This window comes from Amblyraja radiata, chromosome 1 (assembly GCF_010909765.2).
Source record: "Amblyraja radiata isolate CabotCenter1 chromosome 1, sAmbRad1.1.pri, whole genome shotgun sequence".
NCBI classification, from domain to species: Eukaryota; Metazoa; Chordata; class Chondrichthyes; order Rajiformes; family Rajidae; genus Amblyraja; species Amblyraja radiata.
In genome coordinates, this window is record NC_045956.1 from 152,299,109 (window position 1) to 152,315,806 (window position 16,698).

The following is a 16,698-nucleotide window of genomic DNA, read 5'->3' on the forward strand; positions in this document are numbered from 1 at the left end:
TGTGTGTGTGTGTGTGTGTTGGCAGGTTAGCTGCCCGCTGTAAATTGCTCCGACTGCGTAGGTGAGAGCGATACTCGGGAGAATATTGATGAGAAATTGGAGAGAATTTCCAATTCTCTGTCAATTCTCTCTCAATTCAACTGAAGTTGAGGCCAGTTCATTGGCTATATTTAAGAGGGAGTTAGATGTGGCCCTTGTGGCTAAAGGGATCAGGGGGTATGGAGAGAAGGCAGGTACAGGATACCGAGTTGGAAATGATCAGCCATGATCATATTGAATGGCGGTGCAGGCTCGAAGGGCTGAATGGCCTACTCCTTCACCTATTTTCTATGTTTCTATGTCTATATTTCTATGTCCCACTTAGGAAACCTGAACGGAAACCTCTGGAGACTTTGCGCCCCACCCAAGGTTTCCATGCGGTTCCCGGGGGGTTTTGTCAGTCTCCCTACCTGCTTCCACTACCTGAAATCCACGGCAACCACCTGCAACCTCCGGGAACCGCACGGAAACCTTGGGTGGGGCGCAACGTCTCCAGAGGTTTCCGTTCAGGCTTCCTAAGTGGGACAGGGGCTTTAGAGTCAACGGGGTGAAGAGGATTAAGTGCCTGTAGCCTTTTCTTTACAAAAAACACAGACATACTTGTGTATAGATGGACCCTCCACTTCAACAACCTTATCTTAGCTATAGGTCAAATAGTTTCATGGCCTCATGTGTACCCTGAGAAACGTAGACCCTGAGAAAATCACATACACAGCTTCTTGAAACAGCTGTCATGACATCTCGGAGGCCAGTTACAATGAGCATCACAATATCCGGCAGCACTTCAACGCACCATATTTGAGCTGACACCATGCCAATATAACTAATCCCATCGGCCTGCACTTGGTCCTTATCATTATTTCCCCTGCCTCTGCATGATTGTTGACTAAATGCATCATAAACAGACCTATCAATGGAACTTAATTGAGATATCCAGTTGTGGTGTGCAGACATGTGTGTGGATAGGCCCTCCATTTTAACAACCTTATTCCAGCTATGGGCGAAATAGTTTCACTCCCTTTGGTGTGTGTAGGCTTTTGGGCCAAAGTAAACCCTGAGAAAATCAGATACACAACTTCTGAAAACAGCTGTCACAAAATGTCAGAAGACAGTTACAAATGAAGTGGAAGCAGGGCTGGGAATGGCTGGCTATTTAACCCATTGAGCCTACTCCAGTATTCAACATCCTCATGGCTACACATTCCTACACACAAAGCTATTTTGAAAATTCTTAATCAGTCCTTGGCTTTCCAAATACGAGCAGATCCTGTCCCTCAGAATCCCCTCCAGTAATTTTCCCGACACTGGTGGCAAGGTTAGGAAGCGGATGACTCAGTGACCGATGTTCCCGGGCTTGTCCAAGCAGCCCTTTTTAAATAATGGCATAACATTAGCCACCCTAAAGTCTTCTGAACTTCACCTGTGGCTAAAGGTAATGTAAATATTTCTGACAGGGCAGAATACAATGTCCCACAATGTCCTTGGTCTTGGGAATTTAATATGCATTAAGACCACCAGCAGCTACATGTTTTGTAATCTAGATTTATTCCAAGATATTATTCATTCCTTAGTTTCCATGACCTTCTCCACCATAAATATAGATGAGAAATATTAATTTAAGACATTGTTCAACTCTTATGATGCCACACACTTGATGACTACATTGTCCCTAAGGGGACCTAGTTCCTTCCTAGTTACCCTTCTGCTCTTAATTTATTTCATCTACTCCACTGACATCAGCATTAAATGGTTGGACATACTGGCCTGTTTCTATATATGACAAAACAAAAAACAACTAATTGGTGGCTATGGAATGGTATGAATGATCATGAAATTCAATGATTCAATTATACTTTGTTGTCACATGTACTTAGGTACAGTGGAATCCTTTGTGTTGCATACAACCCTGTGAAATTATACAGTAGACCTCACCTAGGCATAACACCAGAGTCACCACATTATTGGTGCTGACAAAGTTACTTTATTCAGAAAATAAACATTGAGAGTTTGGTGAATGGACATTCTTGCGCTGATCCAGTTAAGAAATTATAATGCAAACACAGCATAGACATAGCACAGATAAGAAGTCATTTGATGAACAATCTGGTTTTGTTTTCCTGTTGATTAAGGGAGGAACAACAGCCAGTAAACTTTATGGACCTCTTTGAATGTGTTATGCCAAGACTAAAGAGGCAAATAGGGAATTGGCCGGAAATCAAATTAGCCTCATGTTACACTTGTTATGTCCCTTGAAGGTGGTGTTGCAGATAGATAGGGTGGTCAAAAAGGCTTTTGGCACATTGTCATTCATCAGTCACAATAGTGAGTATAGATGTTGGGAGGTCATAATGCAGTCATATACGATGTTAGTGAGGCCGTATTTAGAGTATTGTGTTCAGGTCTGGGCACCATGTTATAGGAAAGATGTGGCCAAGCTGGAAAGGTACAGAGAAGATTAATGAGGATATTGCCAGGACCCAAGGGTCTGAGCTATAGGGTGAGGTTGAGTAGGTTGGGACTATTCCTTGGAGCGCAGGAGGATGAGGGGTGATATTATAGAGGTGTATAACATTGTGAGAGGAATAGATTAGGTAGATGCACAGAGTCTCTTGTCCAGAGTAGGGGAATTGAGAACCAGAGGACATAGGTTTAAGGTGAAGGGGAAAAGATTTAATAAGAATTTGCGGGGCAATGTTTTCACTCAAAGGGTGGTGGTGGTATGGAATGAACTGCCAGAGTAGGTAGTTGAGGCAGGGACTATTGCAACATTTAAGAAACGATTAGATAGGTACATGGCTAGGACAGGTTTAGAGAGATATGGGCCATATGTAGCAGGTGGGATTAATGTAGCTGGGACAAGTTGGCTGGTGTGGGCAAATTGGGCCAAAGGGCTTATTTCCACACTGTTACACTGTATAACTAGATTGCTGCCTTGTTTACGTGTTCACGACTGTGACAGACTGTTCACAACTGTCTCAAGGTAAGTGGCAAGGTACTGATTTCTCATTACCTTGGTGTGAAGACTCAAACATGGTGAAGCATATACAATGCGTAATTATTAAAATAAACAACTTACCTTCTGCAACTCTATCAAGCATCACCGTGATCTTTTCATCTTCCAGCAGACGTTCCTTCAGGAATTTCATAAAAATACCATTTGCTAATCCAAAATGCTGAATTTCAAAGGCTTCTGCTCCTTGACAGCTTTGAGATGTAAAAAAGAAGCAGTTTATTCATCAAATCTTCTGAAGGTTTCCCTCTGCCTTTCATCACTTTAGGCTCAGCAATGTCTGTGATGTTTGCAGACTAAAGATTGGAGCAAAATGCTGACCTGCTATCAATTCTGCTATCAATTAAACACCCCATTGAGGGTAGTTTAGAAATTAGGAAAATTAGGGGATTGACAGATTCTTGATTAGTGGGGGTGTCATGGGTTATGGGGATAATGCAGCAGAATGGGGTTGAGCAGAAAGGAAAGGTCTGCCATGATTGAATGGCGGAGTAGGCTTGATGGGCCAAATGGCCTAATTCTGCTCCTAGAACTTATGAACATATGAAAAAGAATATTGATCAATTATTTTCTTTGTTTTTCCGATTTTATCTTGCTTGCAATGACCTTGCCAATTGTGCAACAATTGCAAAGTGAAGACAATATAATTGATTTGACCTGGGATGATACAGTACCGCTAGTGTGCATTTCAGCATCTGCTGTATTCTGCTACTTCTGCTAATTATCTTCTGACTTAAAGTGTAGGGTTAATGACAGGATTCACACATCATGGAAAAAGAACAAGAGGAATACCAAACTTCCCCTTAAAGCAAATGTTACCATTTTGTTGGCCCACATCCATGATTCAAAGACGGTTTAATATTAATCCTTAACAATAAATAGAAAAACTATGATTAAATGAGCAAACATTTTTTAAATCGGAACTGTCAAAATACTCCGTATCACACCTGACTGACATCTGCAAAATCTCGTGTCTTTCTTTGTATTTGCTTTCACTTGTATTTGATTTCCCCTCTTGCTGTGGTTTCATTGATTTTCTTCACGCAATCTCTGTAAGCTTTGCCTTCAACTATGTCGATTCCTTGTTCCAAAATGCTCATCCTAATTTCTCTATGCTCAGACTGCATGTTTAAGAGACTCCTAAAATCCTACAATCCATTAACCTGATCAATTATCCTGATGTCATTGATGGGTCAGAGTACAATGTTGCCTTGGTATGCACCAATGTTGCCTTAGTATGCAATATTTTGGGATGCTTTGTGTTAAAGGAATGATATAAGTTTGTTAATGGTACAAAGCTAGGTGGGAGTGCAGGCTGTGAGGAAGATGCAGAGATGCTTCAAATGGATATGGGGGATTAGTGAGTGGGCGAGGACATGTCAAGAGTGCAACAAAGAGTCACTAGATTGGTTTCTGGAATGGAGACTCAATCAGGTAAGGAGAGATTAAAGCCCCCGTCTCACTTTCCCGAGTTACTCACAAATTCTCCTAGCAGCTCGTAATGCCGGCCGTAGGTACTTGGGGCATCAGGTAAGTCGGGACGTTTTTTCAGCATGTCCCGACTTACCTTCAAAACGTCCTGACTTACCCGATGCCCCGAGTACCTACGGCTGGCATTACGAGCCGCTACAAAATATCTACGGACTCCTACAGACTCGCTACGGCCATTCACCGAGTTTGAATCAAGGGGAAAACTCGTTAGAATTCATGAGTAACTCGGGAATGTGGGACAGGGGCTTAAGCAGTCAAGGAACATACTTTATTGACTCTACGAAAATGAGGGGTTCTCGTAGTGAAATAGACAAATCCTTTCAAAGTATGACAAGGTAAATATTTCCTTCGCATAATGGTGTCTGGAAACAGGGGTCAGATTCTCAAAATAAAGGATTACCCTTTCAGATCAGAGGTGAGAAAACATTTCATCCACTTCCATCACTGCAGATACAAAGAACTGCAAATGCTGGTTCACAAAAACAAGACAAAGTGCTGGAGTAACTCAGCAGGTCAGACAGTATCTCCGGAGAACATGAATAGGAGATGTTCCGGTTGGGATCCTTCTACAGGCTGTACTTTGGCCACACAGTATACCATCTATTAAATGGGCCAAAGCAATTCAGAAAGGCTTTCCTTAGCAACATCTCCCATAATCCTGTAGCAAGTCATTCACCACCCTAACTTAGAACTAGGTTACTATTGCTTCATTGACCAAAGATTAAATGCTGGACCTCTCTATCCAGTAACAGAGACTGTAGAGCTTTATGCCCAGCCACAAGCATAATTAAAATGGGCAATAAATGCTGGATGTGCCAGTGACATTCTCAACCCACAAGTAAATTTCTCTGGGAAAGAACCCAATGGCATGAATAATTAATTCTCCAATTTTAGGTAACCACAACCTCCCTCCCCCTCCCCTTTCTCCCCCACACCCTCCTCTGTGCACCACCTGGACTCCCACCTATTTCTGCCCTCTCCCTCCTCCTATATTCATTCCTTTGGCTTCACAATTCACAACTCTTCAATCCTGTCTCATACCTTCTGCATTTATATCCGGCCTTCGTTCCAACCATCTGCCTATCTAAACTCTCTTCGCCTGCATCCACCTTGTCCTGTCGCCCACTCCCACAATCAATCTGAAGAAGAGTCCAACCCAATATGTCACCTATCCATGATCTATAGAGATGCTGCCTGACCTGCTGAGTTATTCACTGATCACAACTGGAAGCCAGAAATTCCTTCATTATAATGCTTATTTGCTGATGTGCTGGAAAGATAGTGGGATGAAGTAAAAGGTTCAATGGATCAGTTTATTGTCATGTGTACTAATTAAGGTACAGTTAAACTCGAATTGGCAGAAGACCCATGCCATTGTGAAATTCGACAATGTTTTTTCACATCAGAAGTATTAAAAACTCAAAATTTCTGAAGAAATTTCTCGACCCAAAATGTCACTTATTACTTTTCTCCAGAGATGCTGCCTGGGTTACTCTTTTACAGTTTTGTGGCTATTTTCAGAAATCTAATCTGTTTGATTTTCAAACCATCTGGATTTCTATCAGCATCATTTTATAAGTAGACTTTGTAATCACATAACTCAAATGTTGCCACATTATTGCTGCTTTTAATCTGCACATTAAGTAATCCAGGAATAAATGATCTGGCACTTGGTCACTTTGACTTTGATTTGCCAAAATCTAGCGATTTTAATGCTTAGTCAGTAGAAGTCTCAACATATTTACAGAATTAAATCCTTCATTCGAATAGACTTACGTTGCATATCCAAACACAATATTGGCTGTCACTCTTAAGGCCTCCATGCTTGGAATCGTGTCATCATGGACGTTCCTACAAAAACAGAATCAGGTTGTTCATTCCACACAGTATGCTGCATCATTGTTAAGCATCCCTACAGTTTTACACACACATATTCATCGCTCCCATTAATCCTCAAAGCATTTTCTACCCAGATTCCCCTCTCCTACCGACACTGAGACTAGGTGTGTTCTACTGTATGGGCCTCTATGACTAGGTACACGTGACAATAAACTAAATTCAAACTCAAACTAAACTCAAACAGTCAAAGAATTAAGAGAAGTTCCATATCTTTGTAGCAATGAATCACAGAGTACCATTCATTTCAGTATTCAGTATTTATTTTAATGTCATTTTAACTGAGTACTTACATACACAGATGAAACGAAAAATTGTTTCTCAATCAGTTCCCGTCATTGTGAATGGGGAAATATTCATCCACGCCTTCATTACAAGCATTCAGATAATAGAATGGAGCAGTTCAGTTATGCAGAGAGACTGAATAGTCTATGTTTGTTTTCCATTGAGAAAATAAAGCTGAGAGGGGTGGGATGGGAGAGAGAAGAGGTATACAGAAATATGAGTGGCATAAAGAGGGTAGGTAGTGAGAAACCTTTGCCCATAATAGAAATGTCTAAAACTAGAGGACCTAGGTTTAAGATGAGGAGTAAGAGGGTGAGATGAAATCAGAGGATACACATTTACACCTGGGGCAGCGGAGGGGGATTCCAATGCCTGAGAGAGTGGTGGAGGCAAAATACTTTAACTAAATACTGACATGAACAGTTTAATCACTAAGCCATGAAAGGCTATGGAGCAAAGGCTCTAGAGGAGTTGAGTATAGATGGGTACAATTAGTCAGCATGGGTATAGTTGGTCAACATGGGCATGATGGGCCAAAGGGCCTGGTGCTGTGTTTCTGTAACTACATCAAATTGTTTGCATAGCAGAGAGAAATGCTTTTTCACAGTGCAACGCTGATATCTGTAACATGATTGAATTCTCTTCAGAAATGCATTTAACATTTATGAATATCTCCAATCTTTGCTTCTGGATACAATCCAACACAAGATAGCACATTGCATACTTCAAACATTGTGCAAGGACTACAATGCCTCAGTGAGACTTGGATAGGACATGACCGATCAAATCCAATTCCATAGTCTAACATTGGGAACTTATTTTAGGCAGATCCCCTATGAATTACAAACACCCTTGTAGCAGTTCTTGCTCAGGTACCCCACAATTACCCACCAAGTCCCATATTCCCACAACAGATTATGATACTGATCTGCCTGCCATCTAGCAAGAAATCACAAACCGCCCCCAACCTCCTCGTATTAAACCTTTCAAATTCTGATCCCACTCAACTCTCCCCAACTTCCATTGGGATTCTCCACATAATCCAAGGACTAGAGGGCATCTGTTCAGGGTGAAGGGAAAAAGATTTAATAGGAATCTGAAGGGTATTTTTTTTCACACGAAGGGTGGTGGGTGTATGGAACAAGCTGCCAGAGGAGGTAGTTGAGGTGGGACTATCCCAACATTTAAGAAACAATTAAACAGGTACATGGATAGGACAGGTTGAGGGAAATGGACCAAGAGCAGGCAGATGGGACTAGTTGGCCGGGACATGTTAGCCAGTGTGGGCAAGTGGGGCCGAATGGCCAGTATCCACACTGTATCATTCTATGACTATGACTCTAATCCATTATTCCCAGGATCTGTTTACCTTCACTCACTCTGCTCATGAGCTCTGCAGCAGAGGGCCAATTTAAACACTTGCATTGGCCTCTGAAGCAATACAACTTTCATGACACAAAATAATTTCTTGGTAATGTTGTCTGACCTCCAGTCAGGGACTACAATTCTACTCTTGACATGGGCAATGTGGGACAACTACCTTTCCTACCATTGTGTCCGCTCAAGAGAGCTGCAGCTGAAATCCTGGGTTAGACCTAGGTCACGGTTCACATCAAGGCACAAATGCAATTACATAAAACATCACTTCAAATTTAGTGAAAAGAAATGAGAAACAAAACGGATAAACGTATTGGTTAAAAGAAAGTTGTATTTGGTATTGAGAAAGCCATTTCCTCAACATCATTGCTAATCTGTTGTGGCCATGTCCTTGAAGGGTTGCGAAGCTTGCAACCCATGGTTGTATCATAACCATGAAAGTAGATCTTCATAGTCACAGCCCAGTTTCAGCTATTCTATTAACAGTATGAGAATTATTAAGATGTCTCAATTTTTCATGGCCACCACTAAGGGCAGATGAATATATACCAACAGATCATCAACATATATATCAACAGATGAATATATACCAGGTTCAGGAATAGCTACTTCCCCACAGCCATCAGGCTATTAAACCTGGCTCGGACAAAACTCTGATTATTAATAACCCATTATCTGTTATTTGCACTTTATCAGTTTATTTATTCATGTGTGTATATATTTATATTATGGTATATGGACACACTTATCTGTTTTGTAGTAAATGCCTACTATGTTCTGTGTGCTGAAGCAAAGCAAGAATTTTATTGTCCTATACAGGGACACATGACAATAAACTCACTTGAACTTGAAACCAGTGTAATCAGTTGCATTCATTTTTTAACAGTTACAATTTACGCTAATAGTTAGATGTACCTTTTCCTGCACATGTCCAGTAGAAAGACATTCAATCCGGTCTCTTTCTCTTGCATGAGCTTTAGGATACTCTGCACACACAAACAATTTGCAGATCTATAGGGATTTGGAGCATCAATCGGCACCATAAAACTGTTTCCATAGTTTTCGTATCCATGTCCAGCATAGTACAACAAACCTGTAATAATTAACCCAGACATACATTGTTAAATCCAACAATCACCATTTAAATATACTTCATTGAACACCACTGAACAACTATTTTTTGAAGGATTTACAACTGTGCTGCCCACGTTTTACTGATCTGAAGCAGCACCGTGCATTCGGTCCACAGGAAATCCCCTCGTTACAATAAGGTACCATTCCCGAGTACTGTTTGCAGCCCGAACTGTTGGGAATGAACATATACGGTGGATCAGAGTGGATCACAGAACAGCTTTCGCAGGAGAATGAGCATGAGCAGGAAGAGTGGCTGCCAGCCAACCCTCCTGACCCAATCTGAAAGCGAAGGAAGACAGAGTACTCTCTCTAGAGCAGGACTGTGAGCTTGAAATGTGAGCTGGTGCAGCATCCTATTTAAATATTCTCCACAAGGTTTAGGATGGTTTCCTCCTGCAGAGGTGCACAACGGGTTAGCCAAGACATGTCCTCGCAGGGTTGTGAACACCCAAATTATGGGCATCCCAGATAGGAGTGCAGGTACATCATTCAAAATTGGCATCACAGGTAGTTAGGGTGGTCAAAAAGGCAAAATAGCCTTCATCAATCAGAGTATTAACTATAGAAGTTGGGAGGTCATGTTGCAGTTGGATAGGACGTTGGTGAGGCTGCATTTAGAATATTGTGTTCAGTTCTGGGCACCATGTTATAAGAAAGATGTTGTCAAGCTGGAAAAGGTTCAGAGAAGATTTATGAGGATGTTTCCAGGACTTAATCTAAATGGAAAAGTGGAGGTGGCTTGGACTCTGTTCCTTGGAGTGCAGGAGAATGAGAGGTGACGTTATAGAGGCATACAAAATAATGAGAGGAATGGATCGGACACAAAATCTATTGCCCAAAGTAGGAGAATCAGGAACCAGAGGACATCGTTTTAAGGTGAGGGGGGAAAGATTTATTCGGAACCCGAGGGGTAACATTTCCACACAAAGGGTGGTGGGTGTATGGAACAAGCTGCTGGGGGAAATAGTTGAGATAGGTACTATTGCAACATTTAAGAAGCATTTAGACCAGGACATGGATAGGGCAGGTTTAGAGGGATATGGGCCAAATGCAGGCAGGTGAGACTAGTGTAGATGGGATATACTGATCAGTGTGGGCAAGTTGGGCCAAAGGGACTGTTTCCAGGCTCTGTGACATGACAGGTGGACATAACTAAGCCTGAGATGATAGAATCTGATGGGAAAGGAAGGTAAAGCATGCAACCAAATAAAGGCAGTTAGGTGGGAAGATAGTGGGGGAGGGGACCCATGAGTGGCGGTGGTGGGGGGGGGGGGGGGGGGGAGGGGTGGATAATGGGCAGATGAAGTGGGTGAATAAGTTGGATGAGAAAGGGCAGAGTGGTGAAGGACATGTGCAGGAGAATCTGGTGGATGGAGGGACAGAAGAGAAGCAAGTTACCCAAAATCAGGGATTTCCATGTCCTTGCCATCAGACTGTAGTCTGTCGAGGCGAAATGTGAGGTACTGCTTCTATATTTTTGTCTGACCTCACTCTGGCAGTGGAGGAGGCCAAAGATAGACAGTTCAGCTTGGGCATTGGGAGTGGCATTGCAGTGCGTTAAGAGAAAGTGAGTAACTAGAGAGGCAATAGAGCCCATCAGAAAACAAAGCAGTCATCCCCGTGTTTGGAGTATGGAGTCTATAAAGATGTGTGGAGTCTCCAGAGATGGGCAAGGTCCTAATGAGTATTTCCCTTCTGTTTTAACTGTGCAGATAAACATGAAGGCGAGGGAACTTGGGACAGTTAATAGAGATGTCTTGACGTCAGTCTGCATTACGGTCGAGAACGTACTGTGCGTTTTAGGGCATATGAAGGTAGATAAATCTCCCTAGCCTGATCAGATATATTCAAGGATGCTGTGAGAAGCTATCAAAGAAAGAGTGGGAGCCCTGGCTGAGATATAAGAATCATCATTAAACACAGTGATCACTGGAGGGTGGCTAATGTTGTGCCTCTATTTAAGAAAGGGCTGCAAAGAAAAGCCTGGGAACTAATATCTGTGGTAGGAACGTTACTGGAGAAGATTCTGAGCAATAAGATATATATGTATTTGGATGGGCGTGGGCTAATCAGGGATATCCAGCATTGTTTTGTATGCGGGAGATCATGTCTTACCATTAAATTACTTTTTTTGAAGAGGTAACCAAAAATACTGATGAGGGCAAGGCCATAGATGTTGTCTCACTGGACTTCAGTAAGGTCTTTGATAAGGTTCCACACGGTAAGCTGCTCGGCAAGGTTAGATTGCATGGGATCCAGGGAAGAGCTAGCTTATTGGATACAGAATTGGCTTCGTGGATGGAAGCAGAGCGTGGTGGCGGAAGGGTGTTTTCCAGACTGGAAGTCTGTGATGAGTGGTGTGCCTCGAGGATCAGTGCTGGGCTCATTGCTGTTTGTGATATATATCAATGATTTGGATAAGAAGGCAGGAATTAAAGGTTTCAATATCTGAATACGTCAATTGAAGTTGGCGAATACCTTCATGCGAGGTCTGTTATTTGATATGAGTGTGAATCATGCTGTTGTTGACAAGCAACTCTGCTGAAGTAGATGTCAGTGGGCTCTGCTAATAGACCCAAATTTCACCTTCTAGACAATCTATCAAAATGTAGGAACAAATTGCCTTTCTAGATTGCACATGGTCATTCATGGCTATTTATGATTCATGCTTCAGCTGTGCATCTGTTCAGGTTGGAATGTGACACCTTGAAGAGTTTAAGACTCCTTCAATATAAATATCAAGATTAAGACATGGAGGCGCCACTGTCTTAGAACTCAGGCTATAATTACAAAGATTTAAAAGGAAAAACCTGTCCTGACCTAGGTCTCGTGATTAATTAGTTTATGGAAATATGCTTTACGTCTAGCGCCGGTGAGAATGATTTACATCTTGCAATACTTCTCGGTTGCCATTAAGTGTTTTCACACGTCTTTTAACTTGAGCCCTGCTGCAGTCTTTCAATGAGTCGGGAACTGGCCTTACAGGACTTAGTGTTTGGAGGAATAAAATGGAGACACAATGCTGGAATCTTGACCAAAGCGCTGGAGTAACTTATTGGGGCAGCATCTGTGAAGGGAATGGATAGGCGACGTTTCAGGTCAGGACCCCTCTTCAGACTGAAGAAGCCAATGATTCTGCCCAACCTCCTTCAGATGCAGCCTGACCAGCTGAGTACCTCCAGCACTTTGTGTTTCCATCATGTTGGAGGAACCTGCTTGTCTAACACAAGGGATTGTTGGGATACAATATTTTTGTCCAAATAGCTACTTCCCCATTTCAAATATATTGATTGTAAACTATTTAAATTATACCTTTCACCAGGATTTCAGAAAATTTAGTCTACCAACTTTTAGGAAATTAGAAACTTTCAAATTGAAATAATAATGGACGTTCCTCCAGCATGTTGTTCTTTGTGCAGAATTATGTAACTGTTGTTGATTACAAGTAATATACCACTTGTCATAAGATTCCCCAAATAATGTGAACATATTCCAAAATGAAATGCACAATGTGACTAATACAAAGAACTTCTGGTTTAAAATTAAGATTATCTTCAATTAGGTGCACGAATGTTACCATAAATTGGACATTAAAGGCTCATTTACCTCTCACATTCTCAAAATTTGGCATTTAAAAATCATATTTGGAATGCAGACACACCCAACTTAGTGCTGAAGTTAAACTCTTGCCTAAAAAAATGTCTCTACATGTATATCTTTTACATGAGCAAAATACTACAGATTTTATGGTTAAAAGAAAAGTCTAAACACTCAGAAAGTTAGCTTAAATTAACTGAATTAACATTTAGGTTCGGTGAACCTTCAAAAGGCCATTAACTTTAAAGTTAAACTTGTTTATCTCTCCTCAGATCCTACTTAAACTTCGGGGTATTTCCAGCATTTCCTGTTTTTAATCATCCACATCTTATGGTAAGTAATTAACGTTTTCAACAGTATGAGCTGCATACAACACTCACGAGAACCTAGTTTCTGAGTTGTTACAGCCACTGATCTTGTCTAAGAAGGAACTGCAGATGCTGGAAAATCGGAGGTAGACAAAAATGCGGGAGAAACTCAGCGGGTGAGGCAGCATCTATGGAGCGAAGGAAATAGGTAACATTTGAACTTTGAACCGGGAAGGGTCGAGACCCTCTACAGACTGATGTGAAGGTGGGGGGGCGGGAAGAAAGACAGTCTTCCTACGCTCCATAGATGCTGCCTCACCCGCTGAGTTTCTCCAGCATATTTGTCTACATAGCTTATATTTCCCATGGAAAGGCTATTCGGTCTATCAGTCTACTGTAATTCACAATGCCATCCCCTTTTCCTCCTTATATTTTCTCCCTCATAAGTAGGGGGAGGAAATCAAGAAAACACATGCAATATTTTATTAATGTTAACAAACAGAACGTTGAATACATTATTGTGCTACATACACACTGCCGGAAGGAGAACTTCTCAGCAATTCTTGGAACTCGTTACTGAGATAACAAGGGTATTTTCATATTGTAGTGGACAGAGGCGACTTGGAAATGAGGCACAGACTTTGAAAGCACAGTTCTTAGTCTCCAATATATGCCAGCTGTGACAGCAACCATTAAAGTGATTTGGTGCAGGGAGAATGCATTTACCGCAGTGAAAAGCATAAGAAAACATAAGGCAATCATTCTGATTGTTGCCATATCTAGTTTGGGTTGTGGTATCCAAAACAAAGTCAACACTGGAGAATTTTGCGAATGTTATGATACCTATTAATACACCAAAAGTGTAAAGAGGAAATAATTATCCCTCCCTTGAGTCGAATAAATACAAAACTCTTATTGTTACCCCTTGCAATGGTGCAGTGAGTTAATTTTCACTTTTGCGCAAAAATAGACAGATTTCTGTGGAATTGTTATCTGCATTAGAGAAACCTTTTCCGCAACAACCACAGGAAGCGTGGGTGAGTACTTCAGCCACCTCAGACTGAGGTTCAGGCACTCAGCGATCTTACTGGCAAACACAAATAGTGGGGGCTTTCATGTCTGGCCTTGCTTATAATAAACCCTGTCGACACAAGAAGCATTTCTGTTGCGCTGCATGCACAGCGACTGTGGAATTGGCTTGTTTTAAGATTACACTTCCTTCATTGTTTACTAAACTAAAAGCTGATTTAGTTTATCGAGATATTTCAAGAGGAAAATACACTCAGGCTAAAATCCACAAAATGAGAAGAGACATAGTTATGGGCTTTGTTTTTCAACACTTTCTATTTCTTCTTAAGCCATTTAGAAAAAAAGAGTACCAAGATATTTTTGACATGTATATTTTTTGAAATGCCATTCCATGTTCGGGAACCATTGCTGCTAATTTTGACAGGCATATGCAACCTACAATGTCATGGATAACAGGGACAAGGAGATGGACTAGTTGCATTCAGATGAAGGCAGAGGTGGGGGGGAGGGGGTGTAAGAGGGCCACATGGAGAGAGGCTGCTCATCGTCTCAGAGCTCGAAAGAGGAAGGAGGAAAGAGTGGTAATCTGAGCTGTGGGAGACCAGAGATCTTCCTCGAGGAGCTTTGGGAGGAACAAGTACACTAGGAATAATAAAAGCCACTTGCCATGGAACGCAATAGGTTACACCTCCAGTCCACATGCAAACAACAGTTAATTCCAAATCCACTTTCCAATTGTACGTTAGGATTTATGATGAATTAGGATAGTATTACATGTGTTTTGCATGATAAGCACTTAAATCTGGCTTGAATAGGTTCAATATCATGGCCTGCATGTTACCAGGGTCGCCAAGGAGAGCATAACATACACCCACTTCACCAGTTGTGCATACATATACCACTAGGAGCCACCAGATAATGATCTTCTGCAAAGATCCCTGACTAGCTGTGGTCAACAAATTTATCACAGTTCGTTAACACATGTACCAACCAACGACTATGCCTGTACTGCTACCCAACAGCTCTCTGCAATCATGGAGAATGCCTAATATGCTGGTCCCTCACAATGTCGGGGCAAATCTGACTTTAGGACATGGGCTAAAACATGCACTAACAGGTAGCTGATCCTTTATCACCGACTCCATTACATTATTCCCTAAAGGCAAACTTATTCCGTTAATGGCAAATCAAAATCGTAATGGCAAATTGGTAGCAATAAGCGAATTGAGATCAACTTCAGCCAAAAATTGCAATTATGATAATTATGGTTTGTATAACTCAAATCCACACAGAACACTGCATTCATTGACTGAGCAACTTTATACCCAGGGATGTTAATTTGATCCAATCCTTCTTTTCCTTAATCACACCATAATAAAAATCATTTTAAATTATAAAGAAATCTGATACCTTAAGAGCCAGGTAAAAAGACCATGCCATACCGATCACTTTCTTCCAGAAATGATTTTTAAAAAATGCCTAAATATCCAAAAATGAATCAAATATATACATACCATACACTCCCTTGTCCAGCAAGAGTAAGAATTCATACACTGCATTGCGCATCTCTGATTCGGTAAGGTCCAATAGAGACACTACTTTAAAATCCAGCTGCCGCAGCAAATTGGTCAATTCATATACATCCACCATTGGTGCCTTTAGCTGAGGATGATTGTAGTAGGACATATTTCCAATCAGAAGAGCCACCTTGTCTGTAGCTACAAACATAATGGATTTAAAATATTATTTTACTAGAACATGAAGCAACCTTGGCAAATTTAGTTTTGTTTATAAAAGGACTGGACAAGCTAGATGCAGGAAAAATGTTCCCAATGTTGGGCGAGTCGAGAACCAGGGGTTCGCAGTCTTAGAATAAAGGGGAGGTCATTAAGAGGTGAGAAAAAACGTTTTCACCCAGAGAGTTGTGAATTTATGGAATTCCCTGCCACAGAGGGCAGTGGAGGCCAAATCACTGGATGGATTTAAGAGAGAGCTAGATGGAGCTCTAGGGGCTAGTGGAGTCAAGGGATATGGGGAGAAGGCAGACACGGGTTATTGATTGGGGACGATCAGCCATGATCACAATGAATGGCGGTGCTGGCTCGAAGGGCCGAATGGCCTCCTCCTGCACCTATTTTCATTGTTTCTATGTTTACAGAAACAGCGTGGAAACATGACACTTAGTCCACACCGAACAGCAATCATCCATACACTAGTTCTATCCTACACACTCGGTAGAATTTACAGAAGCCAATTAGCCTACAAACCTGTGTTTCTTTGGGATGTGGGAGGAAACTGGAGCACCCAGAGGAAACCCACGTGCCCACCCATACAAATTCCACACAGACAGTGCCCATAGTCAGGATCGAACCCAGGTCTCTGGCGCTATGAGGCAGCAACTCTACCACTGCTCCACTGTGCCGCGCGAATATTACAGTACTAAGCCTGTCATTTGTTCAAATTGTTCTTCCATTGCCTTGGATACATTTCATTGCACAGTACATAAATAATTTGCATATCTTCAAAGATTCT

At 41.6% G+C, this 16,698-nt stretch overlaps 1 protein-coding gene across 2 annotated transcripts in view; it reads right to left on the reverse strand.

Moving 5' to 3' along the window:
• malt1 (MALT1 paracaspase) overlaps nucleotides 1-16,698 on the reverse strand; it is a 142,377-nt gene that overhangs the window by 31,378 nt on the left and 94,301 nt on the right. For both annotated transcript variants that reach the window (XM_033032900.1, XM_033032891.1), the window contains 4 exons: nucleotides 15,681-15,884; nucleotides 9,014-9,191; nucleotides 6,317-6,391; nucleotides 3,116-3,243 (listed from right to left, as the gene is read on the reverse strand). In XM_033032900.1, the coding sequence (XP_032888791.1) occupies nucleotides 3,116-3,243; nucleotides 6,317-6,391; nucleotides 9,014-9,191; nucleotides 15,681-15,884 (585 nt within the window). The remainder of the gene's footprint in view (nucleotides 1-3,115; nucleotides 3,244-6,316; nucleotides 6,392-9,013; nucleotides 9,192-15,680; nucleotides 15,885-16,698) is intronic.